At 33.3% G+C, this 18,713-nt stretch overlaps 2 protein-coding genes across 5 annotated transcripts; both read right to left on the bottom strand.

Annotated features, from left to right (window-relative positions):
- Nucleotides 1–241: 241 nt before the first annotated feature.
- On the bottom strand, nucleotides 242–14,892 carry LOC130994697 (CASP-like protein 4A4). 4 transcript variants are annotated; one of them, XM_057919768.1, is made up of 3 exons: nucleotides 14,005–14,892; nucleotides 12,780–12,915; nucleotides 242–507 (listed from the first exon to the last, which is right to left on the bottom strand). In XM_057919768.1, the coding sequence occupies exons 1-3, from the start codon at nucleotides 14,148–14,150 to the stop codon at nucleotides 322–324; spliced, it is 468 nt and encodes a 155-aa protein (XP_057775751.1). In that variant the 5' UTR covers nucleotides 14,151–14,892; the 3' UTR covers nucleotides 242–321. The 4 variants fall into 4 exon arrangements, with proteins under 4 accessions (XP_057775751.1, XP_057775750.1, XP_057775748.1 ...); XM_057919767.1 differs by having other exon boundaries at nucleotides 242–510; XM_057919765.1 differs by having other exon boundaries at nucleotides 242–510; nucleotides 13,912–14,887.
- Nucleotides 14,893–15,027: 135 nt separating this feature from the next.
- Nucleotides 15,028–17,937, bottom strand: LOC130994696 (bifunctional UDP-glucose 4-epimerase and UDP-xylose 4-epimerase 1-like). The gene is made up of 9 exons (XM_057919764.1): nucleotides 17,497–17,937; nucleotides 17,297–17,346; nucleotides 16,754–16,889; nucleotides 16,369–16,470; nucleotides 16,038–16,265; nucleotides 15,763–15,844; nucleotides 15,586–15,668; nucleotides 15,396–15,487; nucleotides 15,028–15,304 (listed from the first exon to the last, which is right to left on the bottom strand). Exons 1-9 carry the CDS (start codon nucleotides 17,698–17,700, stop codon nucleotides 15,193–15,195), a joined length of 1,089 nt encoding a protein of 362 aa, XP_057775747.1. The 5' UTR covers nucleotides 17,701–17,937; the 3' UTR covers nucleotides 15,028–15,192.
- Between the last annotated feature and the right edge of the window lie 776 nt (nucleotides 17,938–18,713).

An 18,713-nucleotide genomic window follows, 5' to 3' on the forward strand; every position in this document is an offset into this window, starting at 1 on the left:
ACTCTTTATCTTTTATATGCATGGGGTTGGTTAAACAGGATGCAGATTAGAGGTATGAGAAGGTGTTTTTGATATTATTGTGAAATTTATTCAAATATTAAATTCTGACAATTTATTAATGTGAAGTTTATAAATTGTGTGCACAACACACACACACACACTCTATTTGCTAGTATAAATCATCCTTGAAAGCACATACAAGTAAACAACAAAAAATGCAAAAATACAGAGGGTCTCAAAATGATTCAATCCATCAAAGTACATTATTAGAGTTGAATTCACGAAAATGTAAAACAAATTAAAAAAATATATATTTGAGATTCACCACATAATTCTCTTACAAAGCTTGTAGCCGGAGAGGAAGGCAGCAAGTGCAGTAACTAGGAAAGAAGCGAAAGAGAAGCAGACAGAGACTACAGAAGCATTGCGCAGTGAAGTTCCAACTTCCATTTGTTGGATTAATGGTACAGCAACAGAAGATGCTGAAATAAGCACATATCCTGCCACCTGCTACCAACATTCATAATAATATCAAAATACCCATTCTCATATTGTAAACATAATAAAGATGAAAAACATAGCTATTTTTTAGTTTAAAGTACTATTATGCTTCCACATAAAAGTGTGTGAATGGTATACAAGAACCCTTTACTTTTGACCATGTTTTTGAGTTAAGTTAGGGCTCTCTAACTTATATGCCTAACAAATTCACGACTAAGAAGCTTTATGATTCTGAATTATAAATAAAATATGATCAATTAAGATTAATTTTTTTTATAAATTGTAGGCAAAATAATGTTGTAGAAAGCTTAAGGTCGGCCCCAGGCTTTTTTGCCTTGGCGATCAAGGTGTAAGCCTCATAATGAAGACAATTTTTTTTAATAAAAATTATAAAAAAATATAAAACAACATATAACATACAAAAAATATAAATTATGGGTTTAACACGCCTTTTTTTTTTGTTTAACATGCGTGTGTTAGAAAGAGAGAGTGGGAAGATTGGAAGATGGTGCGACACGAAACTATTGCGAAACAATCACGACGCTTGAAATGCGGTTATTTTTAATGCACTGGCAAAAGGAAGGTACGTTGCACATGTTATTAATCGTTGCCTAATTGAAATATATTACTCCCTCCGTCCCAATAAACTTGTCCCATTTCCTTTTTTAGTAAAAATTAGGGGTCTCATTAAAAATTAATTAAACACATTTTAATTTACTTTGTTAATTAAATCCCTTTTATTTCCAACTATTCCATATTCCCTAATTCACTCGTCTCTCTCTTTCTCTCTCTATCAGTCGCCTCTTTCCATCCTCCAGAAAACCCTAAAATCGTCAGCCCCCTTCGACCGGCGCCGCCACCACTTCCCCCCTCTGTTGGTGGCCGGTGCTCGTCGGCTATTGTTGGGCGACGTATTGCATATATTCGGCACCGGCGTCGACCACAGGGCTCTCTCTCTCCACTGGTCGCCTCTTCTCGTTTCTCCCGGAAATCCCAAAGTCGCCAGTCCAAATCGACCGGCGCCGCCTCTGCTTCCCCATCGTTTCTCCGGCGCAGCCTCCTTCCCCATCCTTCCTCCGGCGCCGCACCCGTTTGCACAGATCTAAGCCTCCCCTCTGTAAATCCACCTTCTCTCTTCTCTGTTTTTTCTTTCTCCAGAAATTAGGGCTCGCCTAATACATCTGAGGACGAAGATCTGTGAATTGAGGCTATTTGCACAGATCTAGGGAGATAGGAATTCGCGTGGTGATTGATTGAGAACTGAATTTGTTTTGTTTTCGTTGAGTTCGACATTGGTTGTTGCATTTTCTGTTCTTGATTACAGAAGATGATGAAAAATTTGCAGAATGAATTGTTGAAATTTGTTGAGGAGGATGAAGATTTTGTTGAACTTTGCAGAATTTTGTTGTATTTTCTGTTCTTGCCGATTTTGTTGAAATTTGTTGTAAAGATTTTGTTGAAATTTGCAGATTTTTTGTTGTTTAATTTACTCAATTCAGTTTTGCTAATTTTACAAGAATTATGCCATATTTACTTTTTCTTAAACATGTGGGGCCTTACACTTTACAACACTAATTCAACACTCCTTATTCTCCGTGCCCAAAAGAAATGGGACAAGTTTATTGGGACGGAGGGAGTATTTTTTTCTAACAGATAATGTGTGCATGGCACATAATGCATGCACTTCACATTAATAAATCACTAGAATGTCCATTCGTGCGATGTACGACGAACATCGAAATTAATGATATATTTAAATAAATATAAATAAATATAAAATATATTTAAAAATAAAATAAAATAATTCACGTCAATTATACAATAAAATCTTGAATTTAAAAATTATATTAACAACTTTGTATAAAGTGTAATAAAAATTATTCAATAACAAAAATTAGCATTTACACATTATTATTATAGAGTTACACGTCATAATAAATATTTTCATATACAAACATAAATAAAAAGTTATAAAATTTTAATGAAAAGAGAGAAAATAAAATATTTAATGAAAAGAGAGGAAACAAAATATTTTAAAATTTTCATAACTTATTCATTTTAAATTTATTATTGATGTTTTTATACAATAGTATTAAATTTAAGATGCATACTGAAAAAAAATCATGAATTAAATTTGACAATATTTAGAAAAGAATTAAATTATGAAAAACTAAAAGAAAAAAGAATGAAAAAATTGATAAGAGAAGAGAGAGAAAAAGAGAGGGAAAAGATGGAGGGAAAAACTCCTCTTTTATATATTATATAGATTAGAGTTGAATATTTTTGTATTAAATTTCACAATATATAGTACTCCCTCTGTTCCAAACGAAATGTCCTGTTTTCCTTTTTGGGCTGTCCCAAACGAAATGTCATGTTTTCTTTTTTGGCAATACACTCTCTCTCTATACTTAATATTTAAATAATTTCCACCAACCCACTTTATCTACTTTATACACATTTCTTAATCTCTGTGCCGAAAAGAAATAGGTCATTTCGTTTGGGACGGAGGGAGTAATTAATTAAAATAAAAAAAATAATAAAAAAAAAAACTTCTTTTCATGGTTAACATAAAACCGAAGACAGATTTTTAATGTATATTTAATGAATTAATATATTGTCATTGTAGTTTTGGAATCTAATTCTTCTTCTTTTAGTAGAAAAGTGAAGCAAAACCACATAAATATATTTTTGGGTAAAGTAGCAATTTCTCCCCCAACGTTCACCCCCCTATCACGTTAACAACCATAAGGAAACGTTTAGCCATGTTCGCACCTTAACGTCTAATAAGTTAAGCAATTTCCCCCTCGCGTCAGACTATGAGTTAACACCGTTAACTAATTTAATTTTTTTATTTTTGTTTCATATAGCTCGACGACTCCGCTCCGACCCGGCCATCTCCTTCGACCACCCCTACCCGCCGACCAAGCTCATCTTCGTCCCTGACAAGGAGTGCCAGCACCCCGATTTGCTCGCCATCTTCATTCAATAAAACTATTGCCACATTCTATTAATTTTCATTGAGCAAACCTGTAAAGGTTCGAGGTGCACCGAGAGGAGCTTGGGAGATGATTTGAGGATTCTTTCCAATTGCGCGTTGGAGAAGCCGGTGTATTTGAGGAATTGGAGGATTGAATCGGCGCTTAGTTGGGATCTGAGGCTGGTGCGGGAGGTGATCTCCACCGCCGCGGCGGGGGAGAAGCGGTGGTCATCGATTATGAATTGGGTGACTGTATGGTGATCTCTAATGGCAATTTTGTGCTCTTGGTTGAGAAATAGAGGGAGACGGAGAAGTGGGATTTGGGGCGAAGTGAGGAATTGGTGGAGGAGGAGATTAAAGTGCGGCGTAGAATTGGAGCCGCCATGGAAGGTTGAAGCTTTAGCTATGAATTTGTCCCCAAAATCTCCAAAGATTTAGGATTTATGAGCTGTAGCTCTACTCCAGAGTTTACTTGGAACACTCTAGAGGATTATATCTTTGTCACTTGTTGGGGACGAAGATGAGTTTGGTCGACGGGTGGGTCAACGGGTGGGGGTGGTCGAAGGAGATGGCCGGGTCGGAGCGGATCTCTCTGGTGGAGTCGTAAACTGGACGAAACAAAAATAAATAAATAAATAAAGGTGCGAACAAAGCTAAACGTTTTCTTAGGGTTGTGAACGCGATTGGGGGGGGGTGAACGTTGGGGGGAAAGTGCTACTTTGCCCTACATTTTTTAATCTAGCGATGAAAGATTAGTTTAGTTAAGATAATGATTGCTTATTAGCATGAGATCTAGCTAGATATATATCAAACAGATTTAATGTAATACCTAATGAATTAATATATTCTTATAAATATATATTATATAATTTACAAAATTATCCTTAAAATAAAACATGCAATACGAATATAACATTTTTATAGGGCAAAAGTGGACATGCAATACGGATATAACATTTTTATAGGGCAAAAGTGCATAGTACCCTCTGAACTAGGCCTCCCTAGAGCTTTTACCCTCCTAGACTCGATCTAGTTGCATGGACCTCCCTGAACTTCCGAAATAAAGGGGCATTTTACCCATCGCGTTAAACGACTGTTAGACGCCGTTCAAATTTTATTTTATTTTATTTTATTTCTGTTAGACCCCTTTGTGGGGCTTCCCTTTCTCTGATTCAGCCGAGATTTGAGCAAGTGAGAGCAACATCGCTGACTCGCCGGTTGCTCTCACTCGCCGGCCCTCCAAGGGCGGCGGCAACCTCGCCTAGACCGGATCGAGAGAACTAGGGCTCACCCTCTTTGCCTTGATTGAGTACGGTTGAGACGAAAAGGAGTGAGAATCGAGGATGGAGGAGCAGGACTTAGGCCGGCGCTCGTCGGTTTTCGGAAGAGCAGCAACAACGGTTTTTGATGGGGGAATTAGGGCTTTTCATCTCCGCCTTATTCAGAGGATTTTAGAGAGAGGAGTGGATTGAGAGAGGGGAAATGTGGGGAAGCGTCCGACTCAGGCGGAACGACGACCGGCGGTTGTTCGCCGTTCTTCCATAGGAGGCGGCAGAGGAGTTTCAGAAGCGGAAAGAGGGGAAGCTCCAGACCGCACATGAAGGTGTATATTTGGTGAGAAATAGAGAGGACAAGGGCGTCGACCCACGCCGGAGAGGAGGAGTAGCATCGTCGGAGCTTAAGGGTTAGCGGCGGCGGCAAAATCTGAGGAAGAAGAGGTGTTGTGACGTGTTTGATTTTTATGGTGGGGCCCGCTTGAAATAAAGAAAAAAAAATTAAACCAAACAGCGTTTGAGCGCTATTTAACGCGAGAGGTAAAATGCCCCTTTGTTTCGAAAGTTCAGGGAGGTCCATGCAACTCGATCGGGTCTGGGGGGTCAAAGCTCTAGGGGTGTCAAGTTCAGGGGTCAATCCGCACATTTACCCTTTTTTATATTAGTATAGATTAGGAGATGACTGGTATGCAGGAATGAAATTAGAAAGGAATGGAATGGAATGAAATATAGGATTCCTATGGTTGGTATTTACAAAGAATGAAATAAAATATTAATAAGGGTAAAGGTCATTTTCTGTCCCATCGTTTTAGCGAATTCTCAAAAATGTCCCAACCTAACGATAATATCAAAACGATACCCAACCTATCAAAAAAATATCATCCGTGTCCTATTAAAATTTTCCGGAGACCGAAAATTGACGTGGACGACCGGAGAGCCTACATGGCCATATCGACGTGGACGAAATTTATCTAGCTGGAATTTTTTTTAACATGGCTCTTAAAATTAAATCTCCACCATCACCACATTCCTGAAGACTGCCAACCCCGCCACACCCACCCTCAACGCCGCCTTATCGCCCTACCTCCCCCAGCTAACTTCCGACGTCTTCCACTCCATTCTCTCCTCCTCCGCCCTCCACCGCCACCCGTCTGCCCTCCTCTCTTTCTTCAATTGGGCCCAATCTGCCGCCCCTCTCACCCCCCTCCCCCCTCTCCTTTCTTTCATCTCCTTCCTCATTTCCCACCACAAATTCGACGGTGGAGGGCTCCTCCCTAGCAACTTTGCTCCGGTGGAGGACCTCCCCCCCCCACCGCCTGCAACACGGTGGAGGGCTCCCTCTCTAGCTGCCTCGACAGCAGAGCTTACATCCGCCTCGAGGATGACGGCGCACCAAAAAGTTGATGGAGTCACCGGAGAAGCCTTCGCCTATGAATACGGCTGCAGCTCTCCATTCTTGACCTATTTCCAGACGGCGGGAGTGGTGGTGACTGACGGCGGGTAAAAAGGGTTGCTCGGCGGAAGAAGAAAGAGTGGTTAGGGTTTGCAATTTATAGTCTGCAGAAAGGGGGTGAAGAAATTCTTCTCACTCTTCTTCTTTTTTCGCATTATTTGCTTTAGGATTCTTCTCCGAGCCCATTATTTCTTCTGTGAATCCGAAATTTATTGATTTGGATCAAATTGTAGAAGAATTCGAGTCTAACTGTAATTCGTGGAACCGAGCCGACGATGACTCTTGTCGGCCCTCCAGTGGCAGCGGAAACGACACATCAACAGGGGAGGTGGCGAGATGTCGAACAGAGGTCCTCGCCGATATCAGAGCAGCCGCAACTTGAGAGAGGGATGGAGTCTTTGGCGATGGAAGAGCTGACCATTTACCGGAAATTGCGGAGAAAAAAAAAAGAAAAAGAAATGATAAATTACGTGTATTTTAGTTTTTAGTTTTCTTTTTCCTTTCAATCCACGTAGGCAAGCCATGTAGGCTCTCCGGTCGTCCACGTCAATTTCCGGTCTCCGGAAAATTTTAATAGGACACGGATGATATTTTTTTGATAGGTTGGGTATCGTTTTGATATTATCATTAGGTTGGAACATTTTTGAGAATTCGCTAAAACGATGGGACAGAAAGAGACCTTTACCCTATTAATAATAACAATAATAATAATAATAATAATAATAATAATAATAATAATAATAATTATTATTATTATTATTAGTATTACTTTCATTTATTATTGTTATTCTTAATATTATTATTATTTATTTATATAAATTTTTTATTATTATTATCATTGTTTTTACTATTAATATTATTTCTTTATTATTTTTACTAATATTATTTATTATTTTGCTATTAATATTTATTATATTATTATTATTAAAATTAGTTTATTATTATTATTAAAATTGTTTTATTATGTTTACAATTATTATTATTATTTATTATATTAATAATATAAAATTATTTTACTATTATTTATTATTATTATTACTATGAATATTATTTATTTATTATAATTATTAAAATTATTTTGTTATTTTAACTATTATTATTTATTATTTATTTATTTATTATTAATTTTATTATATTATATTATTATTAAAATTATTATATTATTTTTGAAATTATTATTATTTATTATATTAATAATATTAAATTATTTTACTATTATTTATTATTATTATTATTATTTAATTAAAAAAATAAACTTGTAGTATAAAGTAATTTAATATTACATAATACCATGAGAGAGGGGAGGAATGACTAATCTCATTACAAAAACCGTATCAGCCATAAGATTGGAAATGAACGCAGGAATTAACATTTCATTCCCATTCAATTTCTGCATACTAGCCATGCCAAAAATAGGAATAGCCTTTTTAATTTAGACATAAGATGTTATAGAAGTTGTTTTATTATTAAATACTAGTTCTCCATTCATGCACGGTGAACATCGAAATAAAATGACTTATTTAAATAAATAAATATTAAATATAATTAATGTAAAATATATTTTAAAAATAAAATAAAATAATCCACATCAAATACTCAATAAAATTTTGAATTTAAAAATGTAAAATTTCAACTTTGTATAAAGTATAATGACAATTATAATTATCAAATAATTTTAAATTATATGATAATGAAAATTAGTATTACAAATCATTATTATAGTGTATTACACATCACAATCAATAAATAAATATTTTTATACACAAACATAAATAAAAAGTTAAAATTTTAATGAAGAGAGAAAATAAAATATTTTATACCATATTAAAAATCTTGTCACGAACTTAAATTTAAGATGCATATTAAATATTTTTTTATGAATCAAATTTGACGATGTTTAAAAAATAATTGAAGTAAACAAAAAAAAGAGAGAAAATTGATATGAGAAGAGAGAGAAAAATAATAGTAATAAAAAAAATTGGTGACAAAAGAAAGAGAAAAAGGGAGGAAAAAAACTCCCTTTTTATATACTTACCAGTATTTTTCCCGTGCGATGCACGGGTATTATTTTTTTTAGATATTATAATTTTTATTTTTTTCTTTAAAAAAAATTATTATATTTTTTATTTTATCTTAGTATTAAATTATACTCTCTCTCCGTCCCAATTCAAATGTCTCATTTTCTATTTTGGATTGTCCCACTTCAAATGTCTCATTCCTTTTTTGGCAATACACACACTCTCTATACTTAATATTTAAATAATTTCCACCAACTCAACCCACTTTATCTACTTTTTACGCATTTCTTAATCTCCGTGCCCAAAAGAAAGGAAACATACGGAGCAGGACGAAGGGAGTATATTATATAAAAATAATGTGATTGTGATGAGTTAATATATATATATATATATATATATATATATATATATATATATATAGAGGGAGAGGTTCAAATAAGAACCACAAAATAAAATTAGAACAGAGAACCATTTTAAACCATTCGATCATCAACATCAACGGTGGATGCATCATCTTGGTGGATGAATGCAGATCCTGGGTTCGAATCCTGAAGGGAGCAAAAAATTTATTATTTTCGGATGCATTAAATTTAATAGCGAATGCATTAATTTATATAGTAGATGCATTGATTTTAATGGTTCTTATGTTCTCACGATAAGTGTGGTTCTCACTATAACCGCACCCTATATATATATATATATATATATATATATATATATATATATATATATATATATATAGGGGGCCGCTCCAATGAGACCCCCTAATTTTAGTGAGATCTAGGGCACGATCTGGTGCGTTTATTTTATCAATCTTATGGCTGATATTGTATTTGGAGGGTGATTTTTTTTCGCAGGGTTCGAATCCTGGAGGGAGCAGAATATTTTAAATTTTGTTATTCATCAGTATATACTGCATTGTTCATCAGTATATACTGCCATGTTCATCAGTATATATGTCTTATTCATTACGAATTTTTAAAATTTTATTTTTCATCAGTATACGCATCTTGTTCATTAGATATACGTTTTATTCATTAGTATTATATGTTTTATTCATTGTACTCATGTTACACGAAAATTAGGGGGTCTCACTGGAGCGCGCCCCTATATATATATATATATATATATATATATATTGAAGTGGTATAAATTTAGGAATATATCTTTGTAAGTGACATCAAAATCACCAATCATATACTATATCAATAGTTTGAAGTGAAATTGTCTAAAAAAAATTTTAAAGTGAAATTAACTAAACGATGAGTTGCGATCATATTTATTAAGCTTCACTGTTATGTACACATCATTTATTTTATACACTTATTTTAAAATTTAATAATAATTATGCAAACAATAATCTGAGTGCGAGTATAACCCGATTCTAAAGTTATTTAATACACTTATTTTAAAATTTAATAATAATTATGCAAACAATAATTTATTATTGAAATCCATAAAATTAAACATATTTTGTTGTTGATTTTATCATAGCCATTAAAAATAATGTATTTACAATTTTTTCAATGACCACATGATCTGCTTTTATATATAAATGTAGCTTTCTGATTAGACGGTTGCACTCGCGTTCAAACTCTAACCCGCGCTCAAATACAAACCCGCTTCCTGATTCGAACCTTGTAAATGACACTATTCAGTTATACAAATGACACTGTCTGTAATTGACTCTATTCGGTTATACAAATAACATCGCGTATAATTGACATTATAATATTGTAAATGACATTGTGTATAATTGACATTATTCATAAATATAAATGGCACTTCCTGTCATTAACATCATAAAATTGTAAATGACACTATAATGTTTCAAAATGTTATAGTGTAATTTGTATAACTGAATAATGTCAATTATAGACAGTGACATTTGTATAAGTTATAACTGAATAGTGTCATTTACATGGTTTGAATCAAGATGCAGGTTAAAGTCTGAGTGCGAGTATAACCCGATTCTACAGTGCACCCAATAACACCTAAGTTTTTGTGTTTTGACTAATTGTTTACCTATTTTTATAAACGACAAATTAGTGTTGTTGATTATTTTATTTCAAAATCTAAACAATTTTAACAATTATCATCTAATTTCATGAAGAAAATGCATATTACCTAAAAAAAATACTCCATCTTAACTATTTTTTTCCATGTCATTGTTTTCAATTTTAGGGCCGGTGAAATTGATTTTTTATTTTTTTAATCTTTTAACCTATATAAATAATTAAATATTTTTTAATTTTATTTATGTCTCACTGAACATATTTTCAACTAACTTCCTATCCATATAATCATTTTACACAAAAACAATTTTTTTATATATTTTGACAATAATTATTAAGTTTAGAATAAATTAATGTGGTTTAAGAACCTAATGTTATTAGTGTATTATATGAGAGATTATTTTTTACCAAAAAAATATCATTATACTTTTGTAGTATTAATTCTTATGAAATCCAATATTTTAAGATAAATATAAATGCTAATTCAAATGAGCATTTATATTGAAAATGATAACAAATTATAGTCGTAATTTAATAGATCAGAAATAGAACTTGCTAGTATAAATAAAAATCAGCATTAATTATGTAAATAAATGTTGAAATTAATATTGAATTGTGTAAATTAAGGTTAAAATTAATGCTACACTTTGGGCGGGAAAATAGTATAAGCATAGTGGTTCCACTTTTATATATATATAGATATAGATAGATCAGAAATAGAACTTGCTAGTATAAATAAAAATCAGCATTAATTATGTAAATAAATGTTGAAATTAATATTGAATTGTGTAAATTAAGGTTAAAATTAATGCTACACTTTGGGCGGGAAAATAGTATAGGCATAGTGGTTCCACTTTTATATATATATATAGATATAGATAGATCAGAAATAGAACTTGCTAGTATAAATAAAAATCAGCATTAATTATGTAAATAAATGTTGAAATTAATATTGAATTGTGTAAATTAAGGTTAAAATTAATGCTACACTTTGGGCGGGAAAATAGTATAGGCATAGTGGTTCCACTTTTATATATATATAGATATAGATAGATTGGACCAAAAATCAAATCCACAAACCATAACTTTGCCTAAACCACCTCTGCTAAGCCTCGCACCACCTTGGCGCCTCGAGCCGGACGCCTTGAGGCACCCTCGATGTGGCTGCCCCAAGCGAATTTTGGAACAATGAGGCAACATATGGCCAATTCAAGACTAATAACAAAGGTAAAATTGTAAGAGCAGCTTTTTTATTTGTTCTATCTTAATGAACATTTTTTATCTTTAGAATAGCAAAATGACTATTTTATTATTTCAATATATACAAAATACGACGACTCAAATTTGGTATGTATCAATTAATTTTTTTTCTTTTTTAAAAAGAAAATTGATACTTACTTCGTCCACAAAAAAATAGTTCATTTTTATCATTTTGGGATGTCGACAAAAATTAGTTTTTTTCTATTTTTGGAAACTATTTATCACATGGTGGGCTCTATTCTTCATTTACAATACAATCTATATAATATATAAAAGAGGAGTTTTTCCCTCCATTTTTTTCCTCTATTTTTCTCTCTCTTCTTCCATCAATTTTTTCTTTTAGTTTTTCATAATTTAATTCTTTTGTAAATATTGTCAAATTTAATTCATGATTTTTTTTCAATATGCACCTTAAATTTAATACTATTGTATAAAAACATCAAAAATAAATTTAAAATGAATACGTTATGAAAATTTTAAAATATTTTATTTTCTCTCTTTTCATTAAATATAATATATAAAAGATGAGTTTTTCCCTCCATTTTTTTCCTCTATTTTTCTCTCTCTTCTTCCATCAATTTTTTCTTTTAGTTTTTCATAATTTAATTCTTTTGTAAATATTGTCAAATTTAATTCATGATTTTTTTTCAATATGCACCTTAAATTTAATACTATTGTATAAAAACATCAAAAATAAATTTAAAATGAATACGTTATGAAAATTTTAAAATATTTTATTTTCTCTCTTTTCATTAAATATTTTATTTTCTCTCTTTTCATTAAAATTTTATAACTTTTTATTTATGTTTGTATATGAAAATATTTATTATGACGCGTAACTCTATAATAATAATGTGTAAATGCTAATTTTTGTTATTGAATAATTTTTATTATTATACTTTATACAAAGTTGTTAATATAATTTTTAAATTCAAGATTTTATTGAATAATTAACGTGAATTATTTTATTTTATTTTATTTTATTTTTAAAATATATTTTATATTTATTTAAATATATCGTTAATTTCGATGTTCGTCGTGCATCGCACGAATGGACGTTCTAGTTAAATATAAACACTACTTTCTAAGTGGGATCATTTTCTCTACTCACAATACAATAATTATTTTTATTAAAACTCGTGTCTTCCCTTATTATGAGTATTTTTTGTGGACATAGGGAGTATATAACACCTCATTTCTAAAAATGAATAAATTATTGTTCATAGGCATGAAATGGTTGAGGCTCTATGATGAACTTGAAGAGCAAATGAAAAGAGATACCTGATCAAAAATGAAGCTGATATAGTCAGATGCCGTGTCTGAGATGAAAATGCATGTTTGAGCATAATCACATATATTTTTGAAGATCTGATAGGCAGAATATATCGCTGTCAAAATGTTTGCATTGAAGCAGTACCTGTGCACAGCAAGCCACATAACTCATCTCAATACATATATTTAAGAAACAATATACTCGCATGATTATTTTGAAGAAGAAAATACAATATTTGGCCACTAATTGAAAAAACACAACTTATGGCCATTTTTTCACATTTTAAGACTGTTTTACCCTTAATTAGGGCGAACCAAATTCGGGTCGAATTCGAGTGCACGAATGGTACTTACGGCCATAATAGTATCATACGAATGGTACTTATGGTCATATTAGTGTCATTAGTGTCATATACTCTCTTATGTAATGTTGCACGAATGATACTTATGATCATATTAATATTGTTAGTGACATATACTTAGATTTATTTTTTTATTTTTTTGGTTGGCATATATGACACTAATAGTGCCATATGTCCCTAACCCGCGCGCAAACCCGAATTCGACCCGAATCCGGTCCGCCTTAATTAAGAGCAAAACAGTCTTTACACGTAATAAATGACCAAATTGTGTTTTTTCAATTAGTGGCCAAATATTGTGTTTTCTTCTTCAAAATGGCTATTTCAAAAGTGCTCTAAAATACACGAATTTCAGTCCATTTTTTGTTTTGCATATAAATTTTAAAATTTGTCTCAAGATACACGAACTTTATTTTTCTTAGTTTTGCACGATCTGTTAAATTTGTCACAAAATACAAAGGTTTTTATTCTTTCTTTCTTTTTTCTTAAATTCCAAATCGAAATTGACACGATAGCCATGTGGAAAATCAAGAATGGCGTTTAGATCCGGAGTTTGTGAGAGAATCCCCAAAAAATGATAGTTAGTGTACTTTGGAATAAATTTTAAAGTTCATGTGCAAAATGAAAAGAAAGTAAAGTAAGTATTTTTTTCTTACTAGTTTTAAAATCCGTGTATGAAACCAAAAAACAGCCGAAAATTCATGTATTTTGAGGCAACGAACCCCACATCTGCGAAAAATTTCAAACAAACACACTCACACACTTAACATGAATCAGCTTACAGTAGTTCAGGGTGTTTCTTGAGCTTTGTATTTGTCGATGGCAGCGCAACCAGAGCGAAAGCAGAGCCAAAGGAGAAAATGAGAGAGAGAAACCTGAGGAGGATGCTCGCGGTCTGCACCGGAGGTCTGGAGCTCCACCTGGTCGAAGCCACCGAGAATGAGAATGGAGACGGCGTCGGCAACGGAGGCTGTGCCGGTGAGTAGGCTGCAGCAACTGGAGAGACTGTAACACCAGACATTGATCCACAACTCTATATCTGCAACAATATGCCTTCTTCCATTTTGCTTCCTATGTTTACCTGCTCTTTCTTAAACAAGTCATTCTTATCTAACATATTTCTATTTATTACACAATTTGGCAATCATGAATCACTAGTTTAACAACACAGTCAACGCTGCAATAAAAAAAAAACACTATTAAGTTTGCCCAAACTTTGCATATGCTGATTTAGAGTCTTATGCAAAGTATGCATGCGTTGTGTTCGAAGAAGCCAAGTGCAATGACTATTGAGGGAATTTAAATTGTTGACTTGATGTGAAACCTCAGCCTATAGAAATGATTATTATGCTTCTGATAATGTGACAGATCTTTTATTTAAATTTTTACTGGTTGGTGATCAGTAGTTGCTGCTATGATTTTAGAGTATTAGGTGAGAAGGTAGGCTGACTATTCTTGCAAAAAGTCTAAATATTACTCTAGTTGCATTACTTATTACAATTGCAATAATCAACATATCAACCTCAGAAATCAAGAAAAGGGTGCTACAATTTATAGCTATATATATAGAGGGATTCAAATAAAAAGCTTCTTATTATAAGAACTGCACCAAACCTATAAAGTAACTATATGAACTAATAAAATAACTGCATTGAACTCTACAATCAGATAATGTCGCAAATTACTTATAGATTCAGCGCAATTGCTTGCTTCATAGGTTTAGTGCACAATTTCAATGTTCTCATGTATTTTATATGTCTGTGCATGTGTTCTCAGTTCTCTTCAAAGATATGATTCTCACTAGATCTCATATATATATATATATATATATATATATATATATAACCTTTGCTGCTGCAGAACTGATAGTTGACAAGGATGCACAGTGAGAATGAATAACTAGTTAATAATTTGGCTTTATTCATTGCATTTGATGCAAAATTATCACATACAACATCCAAAATACAATAAGGGGGAGGGGGGATTTGCCCAGAAATATGTTGTCAAATGTAGAAGATCATTTCAAAAGCACGAACGCGTAACTGTACGAAGAAGCTGAGAGCTTAGTACAACTCCTTGTTGGCTTCAGATTTAGGTTGGGATAGGTATCCCCATGGATTCTGGCTTGCCCACTTCCATTGGTCCCTACACATTTCATCGATGCCATATTTCGCCCTAAAAAACACGTGGCAAAAACATCCTTAAGTATCTAGGATTAGATGGCTAGCAACCACTATTGGGAGATTTTATATTGGGAGTTACTTACTTCCAACCAAGCTCTTTCTCAGCTTTATCTGTTGATGCGTAAACAGCTGTTGCATCTCCCGGTCGTCTTGGACAGAGTTTAATAGGGAGTTTCTGCAGGAAACAAAAATGTTCCGAGTATATAACTAGTCTTAGCATGTGTAGCAGTTTCGGGTTACCATAATGGAGCAAGAGTAAGGAAGGATATTCACCTTGCCTGATGCCTTCTCGAAGGCCGTCACCATTTCAAGGACGGATGTGCCACGGCCAGTCCCCAAGTTGTAGGCAACGCAACCTCAAATGTGGAACATGTGTTGGATGAATCAATAAGGTGAAGTGGAAATCTGGATGCAAAACGTTTTCTGATATGGATAAATGAGTGTATTCACCTATGTCATTGCGTTGCAGAAGCTTCTCCAGAGCAACCACATGGCCGTCTGCCAAATCCATAACATGGATGTAGTCTCGAATCTGTTAAGAAGAAACAGTCAAACATAAGCGCAACAGAAGCTCAAAATAAACGAGAGATGCCATAAACATATTCTTTAGCTTCCTCGTATAATCTAAAGGGTTCGAGTTTTTTTTACTCAAAAGAACATGATGGATCACAAACAAACCAAAAATTCATTTAATGACCCATATTACATAAAATGAGCATACATACCGCGCTACCATCATGTGTCGGATAATCGTAACCATAAACGTTTAGCTCGGGTAATCTACCAACAGCCACTTGTGTTATATAAGGCATAAGATTGTTTGGGATCCCTTTAGGGTCTTCTCCAAGCATGCCGCTCTCGTGTGCCCCAACCGGGTTGAAGTATCTGAGCAAAATGATTCTCCATTCTTGGTCCGCCTTCTGCAGATCTCGAGCAATTTCTTCAAGAAAAAGCTAATGAAAAAACAAGAAAATGTTACATTTTAGGACTGAACTCAAACAACATTTTCTCAAGGACTCAAATCTTGAAATCACAACTGGTCTTAAGAGGACAGACCTTTGTGCGACCATAAGGATTCATAGCCTTCAACTCAAAGTCTTCAACACATGGAATTTTATCGGGCTGACCATAAACCGTCGCAGATGAGGAGAAAACCAACTACACACAAGATCATTCCTCGTATCAGCAATGTCATGAGTAAGGATAAGTCAGTCGTAGTCATATAGCTATATGTCAAAAGTAAACAAGTAGATCATATCGGCATTATCAAGAGAGATAGATCACCATATTTTTGCCCAAACAAACTGCATCAGAAAATGCTGATGAATCATGTACTTATTTGAACCTGGCCTTCTATCACATATTCCTTTCAAATTATACCAAAACTTCTTTGAAGATGAATTCCCTTTTTATTTCACAAGATTCAAGTAACGCAACATACCTTCTTGCAGTTATATTTTGCCATGACTTTGTATAAATTAATAGATCCAACCAAATTGTTGTCGAAATATCTCATAGGATTAGCAACACTCTCACCAACAGCTTTAAGCCCAGCAAAATGGATTACTGCATCTAACCTACGAGAATTTCAAGAAACTTACAATTATACACAACATTTCATTGAAAATTACAGAAAGTGGACAAAACCAAAGCATACCTCGTATATGAATTAAGTGTAGTTTACTGCCTGAACTTTAGAATAATTTGTAAAAATAGTCTAAACATTAAAACACAGTCCAATTTCCACATAATAGTTGTTCAATTTCAAATGAAATAGAGAATTTCCACATAATAGTTTAAGCTTGAAAATGTAATTTTTCTTTTTTTCATTTTTACAACTTTCATTAAAATTCTGAGCATGTTTTGCATTTATGTTCGGGTTCATTTTTGCTAATCACTTCAGAATTCGGATCATAGACACACTACAATTATTCCATTCCTAAATCAAGTTAGAAATGAACAAGCAAGAAAATGTATAAATTACTTGCTCTGAGAAAACAATTTCTCCAAATCCTCCACATTTCTGATATCGCCCTGCAATCAGAAAAATATATATACAAAATCAAGATTCCAGACAAACCAAGAAGATCTTGACACCCACTAAAATGTATTCTGAGCTGGACACATAACGAATTAAGAAGAGAGTAATTATTGAAAATGAGCAGCGGTAGTTAGCGAAGATACCAAATGAAAATCGAGATTCTGGGAGAGTTGGGGGCCGACCAACTGTCTGACTCTGTGAACTGCTTCTTCGACGGCATTGTCGAGGTTGTCCAAGACGGAAACCTTGAAGCCCTCCTTGAGCAGCTGCACCACCGTGTGCGTGCCGATGAAGCCGGCGCCGCCCGTAACCAAAATTCTCTCTTTCGTAGCCATTGATGATCCCATTGAAATGATCAACAAACCTGGCGCCTTTTGAGTGCGTGTGTATCGTGATGTTGCAGGGATTTAGGATTTAAATAGAAAAGCGTGTCGTGTGGATGATGAGTCAGTCAGTGAGAGAGAGAAGAGAGAGAGAGAGTTTGAGTAAAAAGAGGAATTCCTTTTGGAATAAATTCAACAAAACGGATAAATCCGAATTGGATGTTGCGGTGTTTCTCAGGAATGTTCTTTACCTGGCAATTTTATTTATTTATCAACATTATGGTTTAGAAATACATATTCCCTCCGTCCACAAAAAAATATGTCACTTTACTTTCGGCACGGGTTTTAATAAAATGTGAGTGAAGTTGATAGTGGAGTAAGAGTCTCACTTTAAATATGAGTGGAATGGTGTGGACCCTACTATTAAAAATGGATGTGACATATTTTTTGTGGACAGACGAAAAAAGAAATTGTGGCATATTTTTGGTGGACGGAGGGAGTACAATTTATTGTCACGATGTTTATATAAATTGATGAAAATAATTATTGCCACGATGCTTATATAAAGTAATGAAAATATCTCAACTGTAAATATAATTATAAGAGAAAATTGAATATTTTAAAATAATTATATTTATATTTCAAAAATTATTTCGATCATGTCAAATAACTCAACTTGGATCCCGAGGCGGGCCTTGAAAAGTTTTAACATAAGCAACAGGAATTCGCGTGCTCTTATAAAGTTATAATATTATGCCAAAAAGTCATCTAATAGGGGGGGGTGAATTTAAAATTTTAATCTTAATTTTGTGTATATATATTTCATGTGCAAAATAATGTTGTATTTAAAGGCTCAAGTTTCTTTTTTTATTTTGTTTTTTTAGAGGGAAAACGAGCTTATATATTAATTGAGATCGAAATGCACAGTATCGTGAAGTCAAGACGAAAAGTCTGACTTCCAAATCATTACATCCTGCAAATCTAAAGCAAAAACAGCCAACTAATGGCTGTTCTATTAGTCTTCCTAGGAGCATGAC

Source organism: Salvia miltiorrhiza, chromosome 7 (assembly GCF_028751815.1).
Source record: "Salvia miltiorrhiza cultivar Shanhuang (shh) chromosome 7, IMPLAD_Smil_shh, whole genome shotgun sequence".
NCBI lineage: Eukaryota > Viridiplantae > Streptophyta > Magnoliopsida > Lamiales > Lamiaceae > Salvia > Salvia miltiorrhiza.

Bases quoted from the DNA above. Each gene is read 5' to 3' on its own strand.
- LOC130994697 (XM_057919765.1), bottom strand. From the start codon at position 14,150: ATGTCTGGTGTTACAGTCTCTCCAGTTGCTGCAGCCTACTCACCGGCA. The intron at 12,916-13,911 runs GTAAGCTGATTC...TGCTGTGCACAG, and splicing joins AAGAAACACCCTGAACTACT to GTACTGCTTCAATGCAAACA. The intron at 511-12,779 runs GTATCTCTTTTC...GAATGTTGGTAG, and splicing joins TCAGCTTCATTTTTGATCAG to CAGGTGGCAGGATATGTGCT.
- LOC130994696 (XM_057919764.1), bottom strand. From the start codon at position 17,700: ATGGGATCATCAATGGCTACGAAAGAGAGAATTTTGGTTACGGGCGGC. The intron at 16,471-16,753 runs GTATGTTGCGTT...TCTTGTGTGTAG, and splicing joins CAAAATATAACTGCAAGAAG to TTGGTTTTCTCCTCATCTGC. The intron at 15,669-15,762 runs GTGAATACACTC...TCCACATTTGAG, and splicing joins TCTGCAACGCAATGACATAG to GTTGCGTTGCCTACAACTTG.